Source organism: Vidua macroura, chromosome 19 (genome assembly GCF_024509145.1).
Source record: "Vidua macroura isolate BioBank_ID:100142 chromosome 19, ASM2450914v1, whole genome shotgun sequence".
NCBI classification, from domain to species: Eukaryota; Metazoa; Chordata; class Aves; order Passeriformes; family Viduidae; genus Vidua; species Vidua macroura.
The window spans coordinates 2,243,238-2,264,987 of NC_071589.1; the positions used below are offsets into that span (position 1 = coordinate 2,243,238).

The window sequence follows — 21,750 nt, forward strand, 5'->3', positions numbered from 1 at the left end:
GCAAAACACATTTCTTTTAGCTTCTCCTTACACATCATGTGCTCCAACCCCCTGACCTTCTTGGTGGCCCAAAGACTACAAAACAGTCTTCAGAAACCAAATTCTCACCCAGAGCTATTTGTGACCACATTATGTTCTTGGTGCTTTTTTTAAACAGTTCTTTAGACCAAACACTCTTTCCTGCTACTGGAAAAGTGTTTTTCATGTATATTTTTTCACTGACAGGTTTGGTATTAGCTACCCTTCACATACAAGCTGGTTTTTGCTATTTCTTAGGTCAGTGGTTTCTAGGTCACTTTTAATGCACCAATTCCAGCTTAAGCCTCTTTTTGTGCAGAGATAGCTGCCCAGACTGGCTTTTAACCCATTTGTGTCATGACCTCGTGGCCATTATGGAGTGGGAAGACACCTCTGTCAGCAGCATGGGAGGGACATTCCTTCCCAGCACCTGGGCCCCTCAGTGATGGTGAGTGTGTGGAGCTGGGTGACAGGACTCAGGTGTGATTTGTGACCCCACTCGACATTGCAATCACTCTGCTGTGTTTGCACTGTGACTCCCTCACACTGCTGTGCCATTGTGCTGAATCACAATCACGTGCAACATCAAACATCTTCAAATAAGTAAATTTGGTGTTAAATATTCACACCCTTCACACCTGGAATATCTAAAAGGACCAAAGCTGGTCTCTGTAATAATTTCCTAGGAGGTGCTCACCTATGCATTTTTTTGTGGGAGGTGGGTGAGAGTAGGCTGCTTCTCAGAGCAGATAAAAAGGAATTAGGCTCTGGCATGATTTTTACAGAAGAGCTAATGACATTGCTGAATCTGTATTCAGCAAATCCCCCTGGAAACCTATGTCAGCAGGGAAGAGTGAGAAAGAACTAATAAGAACTCAATGAAAGCCAAGAATTCCAAAGCTCTGTATTCCAAAGAATGCCATGACAAATGCTGATCACATCGTTCATTTTATCTGGGTTTATCTTCAACAAACCACAAAGCAGCTGAGAAAGGTCACAGCCCCTTTTTTACTGCACTCAGATTGGCAAATCTAAATAATTTCATCCTGCTCCCAGTTCCTAATATACTACCCTGCTTGCACAAGAAGTTGGGAAGGCAGTTAAGTAAATTGTCCAATTGTCCTAGCATACCTAGTTAGATAGTTATTTTTGTCTTTGAGAAAGATGTGTTCTTTCCAATTAGCCCGCAAAGAAGGATTTTCACAGTAACTCAAGATGAAATCATGGCTTGAAGTGAGAAGGTGTGAACAAGCTGCAGATTTGCAGGCGGATGGGATGGGAGCGGGCAGGGAGGAGGAGATGGACAATGCAGGTTTTTTTGTGGATCTCAATAACAAAAGTCCAAGAAAATTTGGTTTAATAAAACAGCCAGTTGAATAACACAGTATAGTGAATGATATTCTCCACATTAGTACTCCCTATAAAACCAGGGGCCTTCCCTCCCCTAAGCACACAGGAGAAGGGAATTGGAGGCACAAAAGGCAAAGATCAGAGATTGAGATAAGGACAATTTACTGGAAATAGCAATAAGATAAGAAAATAAACATTAACAGCAGCAATGCTAATGACAGAGAGTACAAGGAAAGACATGATTCACACAGAAATGCACAACACAGCCCTGAGGTGGTGCAGGATGGGCAGCACAGCTCAGTGTGGGCCTGGGCACGCTGAGGTTAGCTGTGGTCCACATCATTGACTTCTCCATGTGCTCTCCTGGTCAGGATTGAGACATTCCACCCCTTGATACAGACACAATTTGCCTTTCTCATAGATATTTAAATCAAAGCTTATGTTAATAACATATTGAAATCTAAAGTCCGAAGTGCAAGGACCAACCGAGTAGGTCTCACCAATTCCTTGAATACATTTGTCTTACACAAGGCTCCAAAGACAAATGGTCTCTAATAAGAGTCATATTTCCACCCAAATCAAATCTCTAACACAGATCTTACATGAAATTTTCACTGAAAATTAATTGTAACTGAGGACTATGAACAACATTAGAAACAATGCAAAGTGCTGACTAGATTAAAGGAGTTTATTATAACATAGATTCTTTTCACTTTGAAATGGAATGAATTTTCAATTGTTTTCTTTTCTCCTCTATCTCCTGGGGTTATTTTCTCTAATTATTGTGACATAAAGAGAAAAATTGGAGGAGCAAGTTTTTTAATTTTTTATTATTTTTTTTTCTCTTTGTACCTTTTTAAAAGAAATTAAGAAACACTCAGAAGTTACAGAACAGCTATTGAAGTGAAGAAAAAAATTGTGCTGGAAGAGATTGCTTCTATGATTAAATAGATAAGGAGATGAGGGGATAAAAGGAGTGAAGCTCGGTACGGATTTTAATGTTGTATCCTCCAGAAATCTTTTTCAGAATAATTTGTTGGATAGATGGACTATATTAGGTTTGTTAAAAACTGTGATCAAGGGATGGTGATAAACTTCTTGGTGTTCAGTTAGCTGTCAGTACCAAGAGCAGCAGTCCAACAGCCTGCCCACATTGTTCAAACATTTTCATCAGCACCTTGAACAATGATGATCCCTTGATTCAATGAGTGTCTTCTTGTCAAACCAAAAAGACAAAAGTGAACATAGACCAGCAGAGCAGTCTAATCATGAAATAAATAAATAATATATTCCTCTACATGAGGAAGAGTGTCATCAGCAGATTGAAGGAAGTTACTGTTTTCCCTTTATTCAAGAATGATGTGTGGAAACTTGAGAGTGCAGTGGTAGGCTACCAAATTGGTCAGCACACAGGGCCTACAAGGATTTTAGAGTGGCAAAGAGTTTTGGGAGTGGTTACAGCCTCTAACTTCTTGACAGACCTTCAAGAAAGTGAGGAAGGCAAACTCTTGGTTGTGTTACCTAATAAAGCACAAGGCGCAGCTTGGAAGCTTCAAGCTTCAAATTGTTTTTCAGTAAGTGGAGAGTGGACCATGGCAACAAATATTTGAGGGATGTGAAATGATCTCATTATTAGAAAACATGACTAGGGACCCATAGCAATCCCATATCACCAACAATTCTATGGTCTTATGAAGTTACTGTTCTTTTTCTACTGTAGACAGATGAATTTGGTGAGTAAAAACCTGCAAAGCATCAAGCAGAAGCTGTCAAAGGAAAGCTGAGTTGAAGACTGAGGTCAATAACTTCTCCAGTAGTGTGAAGTCCATCTCTACAATCACAGGAGAAGTAGAACCCTCTCTTCTCTGTATTTATGAATCTTTTTTCTTCCATCCACAAGTGAAAAGCCTTTAAGCAATACTTTCCATAATTTGAAAACAGCAGAAAATAGCTTAAGCACAAGTTGACACTATTTAATCCTAGTTAAAAAAAAAAAATCTGTAAAAAGTCTGAAATATAATGGGCTCATGACATGGCACAAAGATGGAAAAATATTCAGAAAATTCACAGAACATGAAGAGGCAAGGCAATCTACAAGAACTCAGAGCCCTAGAATGGATTTTGGGCCTGGTGTTGTACTCACTGCAGGAAAAATATAGATGAGGTGCTATTTCCTGAACAAGGCAGATGAAAATCAGACTGTAGAAAATGGTCCTTTATTGTCAGGTTAGGAAGAAACAGAAAAACAAGCAATCTGTCATTTCTTCTTGAATCTATTGCCTTCCCAGATGATTCCCGTTACTCCAGGAGGTGAAACAAAATGCAAGATATCAAACTGACAGAGAGGATGATATACTACAAGTGTGACCTTTGAACCAGTGCACTGGATTCCATGTCATCTTCTTTAATTGACATGTGCAGAGCACCCAGGAGGGAAATTGAATTATGAGGAATCATTTTGCAGCTGCAACTAGACACCTAAACATAGTAATAACTGTAAAAGGAGATATTGGATGGGAGCTTTCTTATGGATATATGGCTCTCAGCTGCAAAGCTTTAAGTTCCCACACAACTCAGGAGTCAGCAATAAGAGACAAGTTTATAAAAAACCTGCAAATTCATCTTGGAGTTAATTTCATGTGACAGATAAAGAACAGTCAAGTCTGTTCTTTTTTAAGGTATTACGTAATGCATTAGAAGAAGAGAGGGAAAATCTCTCCTGTTTTCTCTCCCTTTACCCTCTTCTGTATGCCAGAGGATGATGTTTTCTTCAATTCTACGAACACACAATATTATTTTACAAACAAATTATCTCCACATGTATTTTACAGAAAGACATTGGCAATCTCTTAAAAGAATACATGATCGCAGATGTTTCAGTCATACATGCAGAACAAATGTTCTTTAAAAAGTGAGTTGAGAAGACTGGTCATCCTTCTTACATTGCTTCAACTTCCTGATATTTGAGAGAAAATGTGAGTCTTCAGAATATGATAGAGAAATACACCCCATCCTGGCTCCATGGAAGAACTTTGAACAGCAGATCCTTCCTAATTCTTTGCAAAGGAAATGCAAAGCCTCCCAGGAATTCTCTATACTTCAGTGTCATTTGTGTTTGTGCTTGGGAAGGCTGGAGGAGGACAGCTTGGCATCTAAATCCCATTCTTGCATTTGCTAACCACAGCCACTGTCCAAGGTTTCTAAAACAGCAAGAGGTTGGTGAGCTAAAACTGCCAATAAACCTAAAAGATGAAAGATGCATAATTCATCCTTAGGAATTGCTACTGTGACCTCACTGCAGTTTCTGCTGGACATACATCAGAGCAAACCAGCACAGCCAGATATGGAGAATGGCAAAATAAAACATTTAAAATTGAATTTCAAACCACAGCCACTCAGTAATCCTTCAGAAGAAAGTAAAAGATGTAATTAAATATATGAATCAAGGGGAATAATCTGTCTTATCTGATCTTTTGGAAGTACCCACCAAAAAGCTAAGGAGTTGCAAACAGGTGCAGCAATTCCAGTCTTGGAATTAGACTATACTAGATTATTTCTATTCTTTTTCCAGAATATTTCAGAATAGGTTTGCTCCAAAGTTCTTGTAATATTAAACCTTTTAACTACTGCTGAGTCCTGAGACACACAAATCTTACATTTCAAACAGCAATTAACAGGAGAAGAGAAGCCAACAATTCCAAGATCCAGTGTCGTGCTCTATTTGCTGGACTGCACTTCCTCCTTCCTAGATTCCTAGTCATCATATTTATAGGAGATTTATTCACATAGCTAGGAAGACCTCAAATATGTCTAAATATATCCACAAGCACAAATGGGAATCATGCACTCAGTCAAGTTTGCCAAACAATGCTTTGCCAAAAATTTTTTGACCTAAGAAAGAGGAGGAGGGAATTGAATGTGCAAACCAGAACCTATAAAAGCGCTGGTAGGACAAGCCTGTTCTGCCTGTGTGGAAGGATTAAAGGTAAGAATAGGGAGAGTTGGGTGCTGGCAGGACCCCACAGCATTCCTGATGCCTGTGGAACTGCTTTCCTCAAAGAACTGTCTCAATAGACACGTTCCATTCCCTCTCTGTTGAAGTCCTTAGCATGTTTTTGTCCTGTGACTTATTCTTGGGAGTCTGTGTAAAGATAAGAAAGAAGTTGTCACTTTTCTTTTTCAGTATTGACCAGCTTCCAGGCTTAGAGTCAACTGGTGACACAAGAGGTAAGACTGATTTACTTACTCTATAGGAACAGACTCCAGGTTTGTTTTTTTATGCATTTCTAAGGCCACTTCCCATACCCCTTTACATCTGTGCACACTAAAGCAGCGCAATTCTGTGCTGTCTAAAAGAGCAAATTTCCTTTCATAACTGTGTTGGACGCATTTGTTTGGCATTTGCTGGGAAATAATTGACCACTTACACACAGAACTCTTAAAAGGAGATTGTAATTTTTCCTAGAAATCCAGGAAAGAAAAGGTGAATGAAGAGCACGTGTGTACGCAAGATTTTGTCAAATCGCTCCAAATGTTTTTTATTGAGAAGTTTTTATTTTTCTATACAAGTTAATATTAAAGCACGAGCTTGAGCAGGAAAAGGCAGAACAATTGAAGAAGACAAAACTCTGAATCCTCCACAGAGGAAAAAGGTTTGCACAGACAAATCAGACCTCTGCTTCTGCTTACTCCACATCTGTTTCCTGATGATACTCCATCTCTATAGTTGGCACAAATTACATGGGCTGGAATGGGAGAGAGAGAAAGAATATAAATGGGTTTTCATAATTTCTATAGGATGACTTCTCTTGGTACCTCTTCTGCTTCTGCTTGGTATTTCTGCTGCATCTTTGATTACCACTCAATCTGCCAATCAATCTAATTTTCTGCGTAGCCTGCTAAAACACAGTGAGATCTAATGAACTGAAAGTGTAAACTGGAAAAAAGGAAAAAACCTTGACCTCAATCAAAGACACCTATCTTCTTTAAATTAAAAGACATCTAGAGTAAAAAGCAGGTAAAGCAGAAAGGAAGACTGTCATAATAGGCAGAGCAGAACACTACACAGCCTAAGGTCGCTGCTAAAAAGAAATTTCCCCCTTCACTCAGAACTGCCTTTCCATTTCAGCGCTGTGCCTTGCTGCACGCAGTAAACCACAGCCATGTCTACGGACGCTGAGATGGCCATCTTTGGGGAGGCTGCTCCTTACCTCCGAAAATCGGAAAAGGAGAGAATTGAGGCCCAGAACAAACCCTTTGATGCCAAGACATCTGTCTTTGTGGTGCATGCAAAGGAGTCCTATGTGAAGAGCACAATCCAGAGCAGGGAATCGGGCAAGGTCACTGTCAAGACTGAAGGGGGAGAGGTGAGTCAAAAGCAAGAGTGACGGAAAACATATGATCCCCACTCTGGATTCTCAGCTGACATGCGTATCCTTCTTCCTCTGACAGACCCTGACTGTGAAGGATGACCAAATCTTCTCCATGAACCCTCCCAAGTATGACAAAATCGAGGACATGGCCATGATGACCCACCTCCACGAACCCGCCGTGCTGTACAACCTCAAAGAGCGTTACGCAGCCTGGATGATCTACGTAAGTGGCAGCAGCAGCTTCCTCTGGGCAGCCTCAGGAGCTGCTGGGCCAGGCTCAGGGGAAGGCAACGTGCTGTGTCCCTTCCTCACAGACCTACTCGGGTCTCTTCTGCGTCACTGTCAACCCCTACAAGTGGCTGCCGGTGTACAACCCCGAGGTGGTGTTGGCCTACCGAGGCAAGAAGCGCCAGGAGGCCCCTCCACACATCTTCTCCATCTCTGACAACGCCTATCAGTTCATGCTGACTGGTGAGTAGCTCTCATCATAAGCATCAGTGCACAACTTTTCTGCTTTGTCTTGATAAAACCTGTAATGGAAAAATGAAATAGGATTATGTAGTGTGGCTAGTTTTGCTTCTGCCTTTTTCATTCCTTTCTTTCTCTGTGCTATGGAGTTCCAAAGTGTTATCCATGATCAGGATTCCTTTGTCATGGGTCTTTACTCTGCCTTTCTCTGCTGCTCTAAAAGCAGACTGTGTAGAAGTAAATTGAAATAATTTACTATATGCAGGATAAGGAAAAGATCATAGAGTGGAACAGAGAAGCAGCATATGGCTCTTCAAGTGTTTGCAATGTCCATTATAGAATAACAGAATGTTTTGTGCTGGAAGGGATCTTTAGAAATGTCCTGGGCCTTCCCTATGATATTTGGAGGGACATTGGTGAATATGTTTCGAGTAAATCGTGCAAGTGCAAATTGATTTGCAAGTAATTTAAATGGAAAAAAAAGACTTAGGAGTAAAAGATGAAAATGCAGGTTTTTTTCTTGTCTGAACTTACGTTAATTTTCAGTATTTTTGTGTTCGTCATTTACAAAGTCTATGTGTTTCTGCCTTGTTCACAGATCGGGAGAACCAGTCCATCCTGATCACGTACGTACACCCCCTGCGCGGGTCCCTGCGGGGCTGCCCGGTGCCAGGGCACCTCCTGCCTGACCACGCACCCTCTGCTTCTCTCTTGCCTTTGGCAGCGGAGAATCCGGGGCCGGGAAGACTGTGAACACAAAGCGTGTCATCCAGTACTTTGCAACAATTGCAGCCAGCGGGGACAAGAAGAAGGAGGAGCAGACCTCAGGCAAAATGCAGGTGAGCTCCCAGGCCTAGAAACCTGCAGCTATCCAATTTCTTGATGAGCTAGATCATAGCAAGAAGACATCTGTTTCAGGGGACACTTGAGGATCAAATCATCAGTGCCAACCCACTGCTGGAGGCCTTTGGAAACGCCAAGACCGTGAGGAACGACAACTCCTCACGCTTTGTGAGTTCTTACTTGGCACAACTGACAACACCAATTTGAATATTCTTGCTGTCCAGATTGGTAAAATAAATCTCAACTGACTTTCCTGCTGCTTTCAGGGTAAATTCATCAGAATCCATTTTGGTGCCACAGGCAAACTGGCTTCTGCTGACATTGAAACTTGTAAGACACCCTTCTGGCCTGATCCCCCTTCCCTCCAGCCTTCCCCTCTTCTTGTGCTTGACTGTGTCCTACTTTCCTCACCAGATCTGCTGGAGAAGTCCAGAGTCACTTTCCAGCTCAAGGCGGAAAGGAGCTACCACATCTTTTATCAGATCATGTCCAACAAGAAGCCAGAGCTAATTGGTAGGAAAGATCACTAACTCCTCCAGGCAAAGGTCATGGAACAACTTTGACTTCCTTTCTGTGCCGATTGCATTTGACCTGGCTGGGTTTTGTCCTTCTTTTCAGAGATGTTACTGATCACCACCAACCCCTATGACTATCTGTATGTGAGTCAGGGTGAGATCACAGTTCCCAGCATTAACGACCAGGAGGAGCTGATGGCCACCGACGTACGTAGCAGAAGTTCTCTCACGTGAAGTTTCATTTCTCTGGCCTTTAACAGCTGGGGTACTCACCTTAACAACTCTTTTGTCAGAGTGCCATTGACATCCTGGGTTTTAGTGCTGATGAGAAAACAGCCATCTACAAGCTGACAGGGGCTGTCATGCACTACGGGAACCTGAAGTTCAAGCAGAAACAACGAGAGGAGCAGGCAGAGCCTGATGGCACCGAAGGTACCAGCAGAACCCATCCCAGAGCACGGGAGACAGTGAACACTCACTGAGTTGAAGGCAGCATGTGAGGGTCAGAATGATGACTCAGCCTGTGCATTTCCCCAGTGCCAGTATTGTAGAATAGCAGTACGTCCTAGCCAGAGGACTTCTCTGGAGGAACAAAAATCAGATTATTTTGTATAATACAAATTGTAGGCTCCAGTGTCTCCCAAAGAGTGCTGCCATTAACACTAATCACTTTTTAATCTTTACTAATATTTTGATTTTTACTGGAATTGCCCTTTAATATATTTTTTAAAGGAACAGTCATGTCTGCTGGTACCTTAACAACGGATTGTTTTGATGTTTAGTTGCTGACAAGGCTGCCTACCTGATGGGTCTGAACTCAGCAGACCTGCTCAAGGCTCTCTGCTACCCCCGAGTCAAGGTGGGGAATGAATACGTGACCAAGGGCCAAACTGTGCAGCAGGTAACAACAAGCCCCTGTTCTGAGGATAGGTTCTTTGGACTTTCTCTTTTGTCTTGCATGATATCTACACACTTTCTGTTTTACATTTCAGGTATACAATTCAGTGGGTGCACTGGCAAAGGCAGTGTTTGAGAAGATGTTCCTGTGGATGGTTGTTCGCATCAACCAGCAGCTGGACACGAAGCAGCCCAGGCAGTACTTCATTGGTGTCCTGGACATTGCTGGCTTCGAGATCTTTGATGTAAGGAACAGGGGTTTATTAGCATGCTTGTTAAAATCACATTGCTATGTGACAAAATATTTCAGGAGGAATGCTACTGGTTTGTTGGTGTTTTTTTGTTTTCTTTTTTTGTTTTGTTTTTTTTTTAATGGTTTGATCTTTTATAGTGTATCTAGAGCATTCTGATTCCCACTTAGTTTTAATTGGAAATAGGTTTTTGTTTTGCACATATGCCAATGAAATCCTTAAGTGCACATTTTTTGCTGAAGACGGCACATGATTTGAAATCAACATTTGTGAATGTTGGATATAGTGTTGTGCTGTGGACTCTCCTGTAACTAAATTAATGCAGTCTAGTAGATATCAAAGCCGACAAAGTCTGAGTTATGAAAATTATCTAAGCTTCTAGAGTAATAAATATATGGATAAAGTTCAGGTTGACAAACAATGACAGAAATTCCAAACTTCTTGATCAATTAAGATGGAGCACCTACAGATCCTCCGGTGTTTTGTACAAATAGGCAGCACTGTTCTTTATCCCTAACCTACTTAATTTACATTCATAATAATCTTGGTTTGTAATTGTGCAGTTCAACAGCCTGGAGCAGCTGTGCATCAACTTCACCAATGAGAAACTGCAACAGTTCTTCAACCACCACATGTTCGTGCTGGAGCAGGAGGAGTACAAGAAGGAGGGGATTGAATGGGAGTTCATTGACTTTGGCATGGACCTGGCTGCCTGCATTGAGCTCATTGAGAAGGTATTTCTGTAATTCACAGTGTCAGGTATTTTTGGAAATGCATTCATTTTATATGTATTTCTAAATGCAGAAATTGAAATGGTAAATATGATACTGCCGATACATCAGTTTGTATTATTTTACAATTTGCTGAGCAGAACAATCTCTGAGAGCAGTAATATTGTCCCACTCAGGAATTTATTTCATCTCTGAGTCTTTCTGCCTTTTCACCTTGTCCTCCCTCCTTCCTTGTGATTTCTCCCAGCCCATGGGCATTTTCTCCATCCTGGAAGAGGAGTGCATGTTCCCCAAGGCAACTGACACCTCTTTCAAGAACAAGCTCTATGACCAGCACCTGGGCAAGTCCAACAACTTCCAGAAGCCCAAGCCTGGCAAAGGCAAGGCTGAGGCCCACTTCTCCCTGGTGCACTATGCTGGCACAGTGGACTACAACATCTCTGGCTGGCTTGACAAGAACAAGGACCCTCTGAATGAAACTGTTGTGGGGCTGTATCAGAAGTCATCCCTGAAGACACTGGCTTTACTCTTTGCATCTGCTGGAGGAGAGGCAGGTCAGTTCTCTGAAATTCAAATTTCCATGTTTATTTAACATGTTTATTCTGGCTCTACCGGAGCCATGGATATCAGCTATTGTTCTTGTCCATGTTCCATTCTTAACATGACTGCTATATATGAAAGAAACATGATCTTTGCAAGTTGTAAAACCAACTCTTTTTGTTGTTGTTGTTGTTCTTCTTCTTCTTCAGAGGCTAGCGGCGGTGGTGGTGGTGGTGGTAAGAAGGGAGGCAAGAAGAAGGGTTCTTCTTTCCAGACTGTCTCAGCTCTTTTCAGAGTGAGTACAGACATCATCCTCTCTACTTCCTTCCTGTTATTTGTTTGTTTGTTTGTTTGTTTTTAGTTGAAGATTGTAAATCCTCACTCTAGCTGCAATAAGGACATTTAACTGCAGCTGTTAACGTTTTTATGTATCAAGAATCAATAAACAAGCTGACAGCAAGATGGCTGAGGCCAGCTGAGGAAGATATAGATATATCCCTCAGTCTCGTAAAAACACATTGCAAAATTTTATGACTTTCTCTCCTGCGCAAGAGTGAAAGACAGAAGAAAACTCACAATAAAAATGGCTATAGTTGGGAATTACAAACCTGTTAATGTTTTGCAAGACTTCTCACATCTGAAAGTGCAGCTGAGGAGGTACGATTTGTTAATTAAAAACCCTTTTTCATGAACCCACAGGAGAATCTCAACAAGCTGATGACCAACCTGCGCAGCACTCACCCACATTTTGTGCGGTGTATCATCCCCAACGAGTCTAAAACACCTGGTAAGAACCCCCAGAAAAGATAAAAAATAGTGTGATGCAGCCATTATTCTCTATGTTTTATCATGAATTATCAAATAATTGTCTTACTGCTTAGGTGCCATGGAGCACGAGCTGGTGCTGCACCAGCTGCGCTGTAACGGCGTGCTGGAAGGGATCAGGATTTGCAGGAAAGGCTTCCCCAGCAGAATCCTCTATGCTGACTTCAAACAGAGGTCAGTTTCTTTTCTGATTGTCATTCTGTCTTTCCTGTCAAGGTTTTATTTCTTAACTATTTTATCACTTGGGGATATTTAAGACTAGCTCTTTCTGGCTATAACTAGAAGAAAAGGGAATGTTGAGGTGCATAACAAAAGGCAACATATATGGCTAGCAGACGAAAAATTGCTGAGAAATGAAGAGTGTCAGGTGTGCTCACTGACTGCTGGGGCATCTGAGTGTGGAAGCACAGTAGAGCTGCAGAAGCCAGTGATTACAAGATTGGGATTGGTGGTAGCAGGTTCTCAGGTAAAAATTACAAACTATGAGTTCCTTGGCCAGCTGCAAGTTTCAGGGGAAGAGCTTTTCTCCAATACAGAGGACACAGGAAAGTGGCAATGTTCCTCTCAAGTAATTTTCTACAGCATATTTTCAATAAAAGGAAATCAATGTCTTCTTCATCGTGGCTGGTCCCCTAAAGAATGGAAAAGTTTTGTTAAATTTGTTACCAGGTTAAGACCTGATCAGAAGGATATCTCTAAACAAAGGATGAAATTCCAACTTCCTCAGCCTGATTCTGCTGCAAACACAGCTCTTGGTTTCAGTGAACAGAACATTCTTATGACTGGACATTGTCTTCATTTCTATTTCCTCCAATTCCACAGATACAAGGTGCTTAATGCCAGTGCCATCCCTGAAGGACAGTTCATCGATAGCAAGAAGGCTTCTGAGAAGCTCCTTGGGTCAATCGATGTGGACCACACCCAGTACAAATTTGGACACACCAAGGTACAAACCCCCCATTCTCTGCCTGCCTGGGCTTTGCTCTCTCTGCCTGACAGTGATGTGCTGCAACATTGCCTCTCTCTTTGAAGGTGTTCTTCAAAGCTGGGCTGCTGGGACTCCTGGAGGAGATGAGGGATGAGAAGCTGGCACAGCTCATCACCCGCACCCAGGCCAGGTGCAGGGGCTTCCTGATGAGGGTGGAGTACCAGAGAATGGTGGAACGGAGGTAAACCTTCCTCTTCTTCAGTTACGGAGTCATTTTGCTCATGGGAAAGTGCTGACACTCGTCAGACTGAGAATATTCATTGTACATTTTAATTATGCCTCAGGGAATCCATCTTCTGCATCCAGTACAATGTTCGTTCATTCATGAATGTCAAACACTGGCCATGGATGAAGCTGTTCTTCAAGATCAAGCCCTTGCTGAAGAGTGCAGAGTCTGAGAAGGAGATGGCCAACATGAAGGGAGAGTTTGAGAAAACCAAGGAAGAGCTTGCAAAGTCTGAGGCAAAGCGGAAGGAGCTTGAGGAGAAAATGGCATCTCTAATGCAGGAAAAAAATGACCTGCAGCTCCAAGTGCAATCTGTAAGTATTGTTAGTGTATTTTTCCAGGTACCCTCACAGCACATAACTCTCATATTATACAATAAATTATCTGAGAAAATATTTTAATATAAATAATGGAAGGTAGAATTCAGACCACTCAGTGTCACCATTATAATATGAGGTTCTAGCTTGGGAATGACTTTTGAGGCATGTACGCACATAGGTCTGTTTCTCCAGGCTCACAATATAACATACAATGTAGTCACTGGATATTTAGAATTTACAGTTCATAGTGGAGCAATTAATTTGAAAGTTTTCTCTGGTTTAAGTCAGTTGCCCAAATAAAAGGCCTCCATGCCATTTTATATGATACATGTTATGTCACCTGTCTTTCTCCAACCACTTTTCCAGGAGGACAGAAAAACCCTCTGCATTCTGTCACAATCCTATATGTATCTCATAAGTCTCTTGGGAGATAAAGGGATTGGTCAATATTTAAGCATTACCTTGTGTCTTGACATATTTGCTACACAGATTCAAAATAAACTCAGGTTCATATTTAAACCTCTAATTGAACCTGGACTATATATCAATTTATCTCACTCAAAGAAAATTAATTCAAAGTCTAGCCAAGAAAAGATTTCTCTATTCAGCTTTTAAAAACAGTTGTGTTTAGCAAACAAATCCATGTTTCTCAAATAGGAAGCTGATGCTTTGGCTGATGCTGAAGAAAGGTGTGACCAGCTCATCAAAACCAAAATCCAGCTGGAAGCCAAAATTAAGGAGGTGACTGAAAGGGCAGAGGATGAGGAGGAAATTAATGCTGAACTGACAGCCAAGAAGAGGAAGCTGGAGGATGAATGTTCAGAGCTGAAGAAAGATATTGATGACCTTGAGCTAACACTGGCCAAGGTGGAGAAGGAAAAACATGCCACTGAAAACAAGGTATGAGGTAGAACCTGTCACTAGCACTCCAGAAAATGGGCTGTGTGCTATTACAGGACTTCTATAGCTACTTCCTTTATTTTCACTTGCTCCCTTCTTCCTAAAGGTGAAAAACCTGACTGAGGAGATGGCAGCTTTGGACGAGACCATTGCCAAGCTGACAAAAGAGAAGAAAGCCCTCCAAGAGGCCCATCAGCAGACCCTGGATGACCTGCAGGCAGAGGAGGACAAAGTCAATACTCTGACCAAAGCCAAGACCAAGCTGGAACAGCAAGTGGATGATGTAAGCACACAAACATAGAGCAGGAACAGGACAGGTATGGAGTCCAGCCCGGCTGGCAGAGCCCTGATGGTCTTGTTGTGTTTAGCTGGAAGGGTCCCTGGAGCAAGAGAAGAAACTGCGCATGGACCTGGAGAGAGCTAAGAGGAAACTGGAAGGAGACCTGAAGCTGGCCCAGGACAGCATCATGGATTTGGAGAATGATAAGCAGCAGCTGGATGAGAAACTGAAGAAGTAAGTGTGGCTCTGGGACTCCTGAGTGCTGGGCTGCAGCACTTGTCTCTTTTCTTTGAGCTCTAACACGGTTCACTTGGCCCAAAGGAAAGACTTTGAGATCAGCCAGATCCAAAGTAAAACTGAGGATGAACAAGCCCTGGGCATGCAACTTCAGAAGAAGATCAAGGAGCTGCAGGCAAGTCTCTGTTCCTTCCCCTGCCTTGCTCAGGCTCAGCTCAGGCAGGAGGAGGGCACGAGTGTGAAGGGTCCCTGGTGTTCTGCAGGCCCGTATTGAGGAGCTGGAGGAGGAAATTGAGGCAGAGCGAACCTCTCGCGCTAAAGCAGAGAAGCATCGCGCTGACCTGTCCAGGGAGCTGGAGGAGATCAGCGAGCGCCTGGAAGAAGCAGGAGGGGCCACAGCAGCTCAGATTGATATGAACAAGAAGCGTGAGGCGGAATTCCAGAAGATGCGCCGTGACCTGGAAGAGGCCACGCTGCAGCACGAAGCCACGGCTGCCGCCCTGCGCAAGAAGCACGCGGACAGCACAGCTGAGCTGGGCGAGCAGATCGACAACCTGCAACGCGTGAAGCAGAAGCTGGAGAAGGAGAAGAGTGAGCTGAAGATGGAGATTGACGACTTGGCCAGCAACATGGAGTCTGTCTCCAAAGCCAAGGTATGCAATTATCTCATTGGTTCATTGACCCTGTGGAATACAACACAATTCTTGCACCTGGCCTTCTTTAGAGTGTGGATGGTTAACTCATCACTTCCCATATGCTGAAACGCAGACCAACCTGGAGAAGATGTGCCGCACACTGGAAGATCAGCTGAGTGAGATTAAGAGCAAGGAGGAAGAGCATCAGCGCATGATCAATGACCTCAATGCTCAAAGAGCTCGTCTGCAGACAGAGTCAGGTGAGACACCCACATCTACATGCGCAGATCAATAATGTCTTAGTGTCATTGCAAAAAATACTCTTCTGCGCACGCGGTCTTTTCAACACACTTTGTGTTACACCTCCAGCAAAATACTTGAAATGGGTCATAAATTTCCGCATGGACTGTGAACTATCTGGTTTTACATCTTCAAATGTTTACAGTATCATGATCAATGGCATTAAAACTGTTGTATATCTGGAAATTTTCTCAGGTGAATATTCACGTCAGGTGGAAGAGAAGGATGCTTTGGTTTCTCAGCTGTCAAGAGGCAAACAAGCTTTCACCCAACAGATTGAGGAACTGAAGAGGCATTTAGAGGAAGAGATAAAGGTGAGAAGGTGTTTTCCTGAATATATGAAATCAGTTAACCAACAAGATGAAAGGGACAAAAATAGCCACTTTGATAATGGAGTGCATGCTTTCCCATAATAACATTGCTTCTCTTTCCCAGAAGACTATCCATTAATTCTTTTGCAAATTCACAGATGTTTCCCATCTCAGGTCTTTCTAAGATCTTCTCATTAAGAAGATTTCCTGGGATATTTCTGTTCATTTTCCCACTGTTTTTTGGTTTTTTTTTTTTTGTTTTTGTTTTTGTTTTTTTTTTTTTACCAAGGCCAAGAACGCCCTGGCCCACGCCCTGCAGTCCGCTCGCCACGACTGTGACTTGCTCCGGGAACAATATGAGGAGGAGCAGGAGGCCAAGGGGGAGCTGCAGCGAGCCCTGTCCAAGGCCAACAGCGAAGTGGCCCAGTGGAGAACCAAATACGAGACGGACGCGATTCAGCGCACGGAGGAGCTCGAGGAGGCCAAGTACGTGGGGAATGTGGAGAACACTGTCAGAGACTAAATACGGAAATTTGAGGAGCCCACAGTGACACTGTGAGGAAGAAATCAGTGTTCTCCTTTGGGTGGAGTCACAAAGAGACAAATTATGACAGAAAGCAAGTACGCATTGGGGAAAAGCAGAAAGGTCCAGAGTTGCAGAGAGAGGCCAGAACTGCTGCAGGATTGCTCCAGAATTCAGACATGGAAATAGAGTGGCTTACACCTCTCTGTGAATAAGTGTCACAGAGTACCAGGAGGCTAAGTTTACTCTTATGAAAAACATGCTGCTTCATGCCAAAGTCTTACTTATGCTTACCACTTTCCAGGAAGAAGCTGGCCCAGCGCCTGCAGGATGCAGAGGAACATGTTGAGGCTGTCAATGCCAAATGTGCCTCCCTGGAAAAGACAAAGCAGAGGCTGCAGAATGAAGTGGAGGACCTGATGATTGACGTGGAGAGATCCAATGCTGCCTGCGCTGCTCTGGATAAGAAGCAGAAGAACTTTGACAAGGTCTTTTGGCCTCCAGCACCAGCACTCCTGGCCAGAGCACGGCCCCGTGATGGCCACAGCCCTACTCACAGCCCGTTTCTCTGCAGATCCTGGCAGAATGGAAGCAGAAGTATGAGGAAACACAGGCTGAGCTGGAGGCCTCGCAGAAGGAGTCGCGCTCTCTGAGCACGGAGCTGTTCAAGATGAAGAATGCCTATGAGGAGTCCTTGGACCACCTGGAAACAATGAAGCGGGAGAACAAGAACTTGCAGCGTAAGTCCCTCTGCTCCTCACTGGCCTTTCTCACTATCAGCCAGCACCACTGCTGTTCATGGGTCTGTGCCTGCAGGTCTGCAGAGATGCCTGTCACCTGGGTGGGACAGGGCCCTTCCCATTCTGCTCAGTGCCTGACCATGCCACTGATCTTTGTTCCCACAGAGGAGATTTCCGACCTCACTGAGCAGATTGCGGAGGGAGGAAAGGCAATTCATGAGCTGGAGAAAGTCAAGAAGCAGGTTGAGCAGGAGAAATCGGAACTGCAAGCCTCCCTGGAGGAAGTTGAGGTACAGACAATGCTAATAAATGATGTCCCCACCAAGAGTATGGGTGTAGTTGTTTAGAGAGAGAAGAGGAAAGCAAACTTACCTTTAATGTGGACCTGCATAAAAGATTACTTAGAAAGTAAGACACTCTTTGTGTTGAATTGTCCAGGCCTCCCTGGAACATGAGGAGGGGAAGATCCTGCGCCTGCAGCTTGAGCTCAACCAAGTGAAGTCTGAGATTGACAGGAAGATAGCAGAGAAAGACGAGGAGATTGACCAGATGAAGAGAAACCACCTCCGAGTTGTGGACTCCATGCAGAGCACCCTGGATGCTGAGATCAGGAGCAGGAATGAAGCCCTGAGGCTGAAGAAGAAGATGGAGGGAGACCTGAATGAAATGGAGATCCAACTGAGCCATGCCAACCGCCAGGCTGCAGAGGCACAAAAGAACTTGAGGAACACTCAGGCAGTGCTCAAGGTATGGCACAATGTGCTGATTTCTGACACAGCTAAATTTTTTTCCTCTGTTACAACTCTTTCAGTCCTAAGTTGACAAGAAAATAGGAAATACAAAAATAGAAAACACACACCTCCCAATCTGCTGTATCTCTCATTCCAGGACACTCAGCTGCACTTGGATGATGCTGTCAGAGCACAGGATGACCTGAAGGAGCAGGTGGCCATGGTGGAGCGCAGAGCAAACCTGCTGCAGGCTGAAGTTGAGGAGCTCCGGGCAGCCCTGGAGCAGACGGAGCGGTCGAGGAAAGTGGCTGAGCAGGAGCTTCTGGATGCCAGTGAGCGTGTGCAGCTCCTCCATAGCCAGGTGAGTTTATAAACATATTTAGTATTTATACTATTGCTCCATAGGTGTCAATGACCTTAAGCCTGGAGCTGTAACAGTGTTTTGTTAATTGCAGGGGCTTTCACAGTAAATAAGAAGTAATAGGTGATAGATAATATTAAGACTTTTGTTTCAGATGTAGATAGAGTATGAATTCCAGTAGACTACAGTATAGATAACTTAATAAATGCAGAGACATTTGTGAGGTTCTTACTCGTACTTGAGTTCAGCACTTTCAGATTTCCATTTGAGACTTTAAAGGCAAATGGAGAATGATCATGAACAAAATAGGACCGCACTAACTGTGTCATTAATGTAATTTAACTTTGTCACTATAAGTATTCTATAGAACTATCTCAAATTTTTATGGTCACTAGAGTGAAAATGGTAAGGAAGGCATTTTTTTTCATTTTTCAATCCGAATTCCTTCTTTGTTCTCTGAGAAAAGACTTCTTAGAGGATGCTCACAAAATACCAAAGCATACAATACTTAAGAAATTAATAGCTACAACAGTAGTTCTCTTTGAATCCAATGTGACCTGATGGCACAATCTATATTAAAAAAAAACCACTTATGTTGTACTTGATATGATACTGCAAGCTAACAAAAAAAAAAAAAAAAAAAAAAAAAAAAAAAAAAAAAAAAAAAAAAAAAAAAATCATGTTCATGCTGTTCAACAGAACACCAGCCTGATCAACACCAAGAAGAAGCTGGAGACGGACATTGCCCAGATCCAGGGTGAAATGGAGGATACCATCCAGGAAGCCCGCAATGCTGAGGAGAAGGCCAAGAAGGCCATCACAGATGTGAGTTGGGCACTCCTGGCATGGCTGAGGATGAATGTACTCTCCCCAAAATATCTCCAGCCCCAAAATGGCTTTGACCTTTTGCTCTGATCAGGCGGCCATGATGGCAGAAGAGCTGAAGAAGGAGCAGGACACCAGTGCCCACCTGGAGAGGATGAAGAAGAACCTGGACCAGACAGTGAAGGACCTGCAGCACCGCCTGGAAGAGGCCGAGCAGTTGGCACTGAAGGGAGGGAAGAAGCAGATCCAGAAGCTGGAGGCCAGGGTGTGTAGGGCTGGGGCTGTGCGTGAGTGAGCGTGTCCTTGGAGAGACATTGGCAGGGAAGCTGCAGGGATGGGCTTGTCCTTGCAGGTGCGGGAGCTGGAAGGGGAGGTTGATGCTGAGCAGAAGCGCAGCGCTGAAGCCGTGAAGGGCGTGCGCAAGTACGAGCGGAGGGTGAAGGAACTCACCTACCAGGTAAGGCAGGAGCCCTCCTGCTCTCACAGGCCTTTCTCACAGTGAGTCACATTTTGCACACACCATCCCCAAGGGGAATTGCTAACCTCACGTGATGTAGAACCAAGAATTGACTCTCTTTCCTGTTTGTCAAACACTCTAGTCTGAGGAAGACAGGAAGAATGTCCTCAGGCTGCAGGATCTGGTGGACAAGCTGCAAATGAAAGTGAAATCCTACAAGAGACAAGCTGAGGAGGCCGTAAGTACCAATTTGTCCAAACCAGACCTTCTTCTGGTGGAGGTGGATTTTTCTCTATTCATATTTTCCACTGTACAGCTTTTTGAATCCTTGGCTGTTTTGATGCAACATGATGATATTTTGATGAAATGGGGAATGTGAGAATAAGACTTGCTTAGTTTGGAAGAAAATATACTTCCCCAACCCAATTATTTTGCTTTAAACCTAATTTCCCACTCTATTTCTTTGCTTATACCTTGCCCTGGATGCCAGAAGCAGCTGTCAGTCTGTGCATTCAGGACTGTGACATGAACTCTGCCTAGCCCATGCTGTGTGTAATGTCTTTTTGCCATTCCAATATTCTTTTCTCTTCTGACACACATAACACCCTGAGCAGCTTCTCATCTTGGATTTAAATCTGCTCTGCTAGCCCAGCTGTGGCGTTTGAATTTTTGTTTGCCCAGTTTCCTGGTAATAAATGTCCAACCCGCTGCCTGCTGCTTTCACAACTCCCTTTCCCCACACAGGAGGAGCTGTCCAATGTCAACCTCTCCAAGTTCCGCAAGATCCAGCACGAGCTGGAGGAAGCCGAGGAGCGGGCTGACATTGCAGAGTCACAGGTCAACAAGCTCCGAGCCAAGAGCCGGGAGATTCACAAGAAGATAGAAGAAGAGGAATGAGGTTCCCAAGACTAAAAAGTGACCTGAGGCATGCATAAAGTGTAAACCTCTGTGTTGCTTTCTTCAGTAATTATCATTTATGTCTAGGTAATAAAGACAGTAGAGACCCTTGCATATGAAAAGTGACTATGATGTTTTATTTATTCTAGTATTCATTACTTTTGAAGTACATGTACACAGTTCATCTTCACATTTAAAATTATATCAAACAGCAAAGCATTTTTACATTTGCCTTTTTTTAAAATGCTTGAAGAATGGTAATAATTATATGGATTTATTTTTTCTCTTGCAATGAGAAGTATGCATTTTTTTGATGGCCTAAGACTGTACCCTTTCAAGTGATTTTCATCTTAGGAAAAAAAATAAAATAATCGGAGTAAAGGTTCCTGAAGCATTTAGCATACACACACACACATATATATAAATATATACAATTATATATATTTTTTTTTAATTGAAAATTATTGGTTATTCGGTTAAGATTAAAAGTATAGGAAACTCAAATTTCATTCCAAGTAGTGACAAGCAGTCAAACCAACATGGTGAGGAAGTGGCATGAAGATATATCCCCACTCCCTTTCTCTGAAGTAATTCTATTTCATGCATAGCACAAAATTATATCCATTCACATGTAGAATCCATATTTAAAAGACTGTGAAGAATGAATAGATAAGATTGAGGACTCAATTTATAATTTCAGTGAAACATTCCACTGCCTTTTAGATTCAACCCTTCTGCTCTGTCCACAACCTAAATGTTCTGTCTGTTTATTGTCATTCTCAACATACTATGCCTGCTCATTTTCCTAAGAACTGATTATTAGCCCACCATATTGTATTTTGCATTAAGCTGAGCTAAACAGTCAACATTTATATGCTGATTGGAAATGTAAGGTAAAGTGCAACATTGGCTGGATAAGGTACAGATCATACTTTATGGCTGGGTAAGTAAATTAGATGGTTTGGGAATACATTTAACGTGTCTAAGGGCCTGGCACATTAAAGCAAAGCTGGATAGGTTCTCCTGTTGCTGATAAACTTGTTTTTGCCAGACACAGAGTGGGATACTGACATGGTTGGTATTTTGTATCAAGCTTTAGCAGCTCTTTCAAACTTGCTGTTTATTTAAAGCAAGTCCTAAACATCTTTGGGCATCCCACCAGAACTGTCAGTCTCCAACTGACCTTCATATGTCCCTTTTGGATATCCT

At 42.9% G+C, this 21,750-nt stretch overlaps 1 protein-coding gene across 7 annotated transcripts; it reads left to right on the forward strand.

Moving 5' to 3' along the window:
• Window positions 1–6,530: 6,530 nt before the first annotated feature.
• LOC128816896 (myosin-1B-like) lies at window positions 6,531–20,541 on the forward strand. Of its 7 annotated transcripts, none has more exons than XM_053994866.1 (38): window positions 6,531–6,734; window positions 6,820–6,963; window positions 7,055–7,211; window positions 7,807–7,834; window positions 7,933–8,047; window positions 8,127–8,219; window positions 8,318–8,381; window positions 8,466–8,564; window positions 8,670–8,773; window positions 8,860–8,998; window positions 9,349–9,467; window positions 9,559–9,708; window positions 10,278–10,448; window positions 10,693–11,003; window positions 11,202–11,280; window positions 11,685–11,772; window positions 11,867–11,984; window positions 12,633–12,756; window positions 12,843–12,979; window positions 13,083–13,338; window positions 14,002–14,244; window positions 14,351–14,527; window positions 14,613–14,758; window positions 14,846–14,936; window positions 15,025–15,414; window positions 15,530–15,656; window positions 15,892–16,010; window positions 16,297–16,493; window positions 16,835–17,018; window positions 17,105–17,270; window positions 17,436–17,560; window positions 17,709–18,017; window positions 18,159–18,362; window positions 19,062–19,187; window positions 19,282–19,452; window positions 19,540–19,644; window positions 19,787–19,882; window positions 20,389–20,541. In XM_053994866.1, the coding sequence occupies exons 1-38, from the start codon at window positions 6,531–6,533 to the stop codon at window positions 20,539–20,541; spliced, it is 5,829 nt and encodes a 1,942-aa protein (XP_053850841.1). The 7 variants fall into 7 exon arrangements, with proteins under 7 accessions (XP_053850841.1, XP_053850840.1, XP_053850846.1 ...); XM_053994865.1 differs by having other exon boundaries at window positions 10,693–10,999; window positions 11,195–11,280; XM_053994871.1 differs by having other exon boundaries at window positions 10,693–10,999; window positions 11,234–11,280.
• Window positions 20,542–21,750: the final 1,209 nt, after the last annotated feature.

Excerpts from the sequence above, each read along its gene's own strand:
- LOC128816896 (XM_053994865.1), top strand. The coding sequence starts at position 6,531 with ATGTCTACGGACGCTGAGATGGCCATCTTTGGGGAGGCTGCTCCTTAC. Across the intron at positions 8,774-8,859 it reads AGGAGCTGATGGCCACCGAC|AGTGCCATTGACATCCTGGG; the intron begins GTACGTAGCAGA and ends CTCTTTTGTCAG. Across the intron at positions 18,018-18,158 it reads ACACTCAGGCAGTGCTCAAG|GACACTCAGCTGCACTTGGA; the intron begins GTATGGCACAAT and ends CTCTCATTCCAG.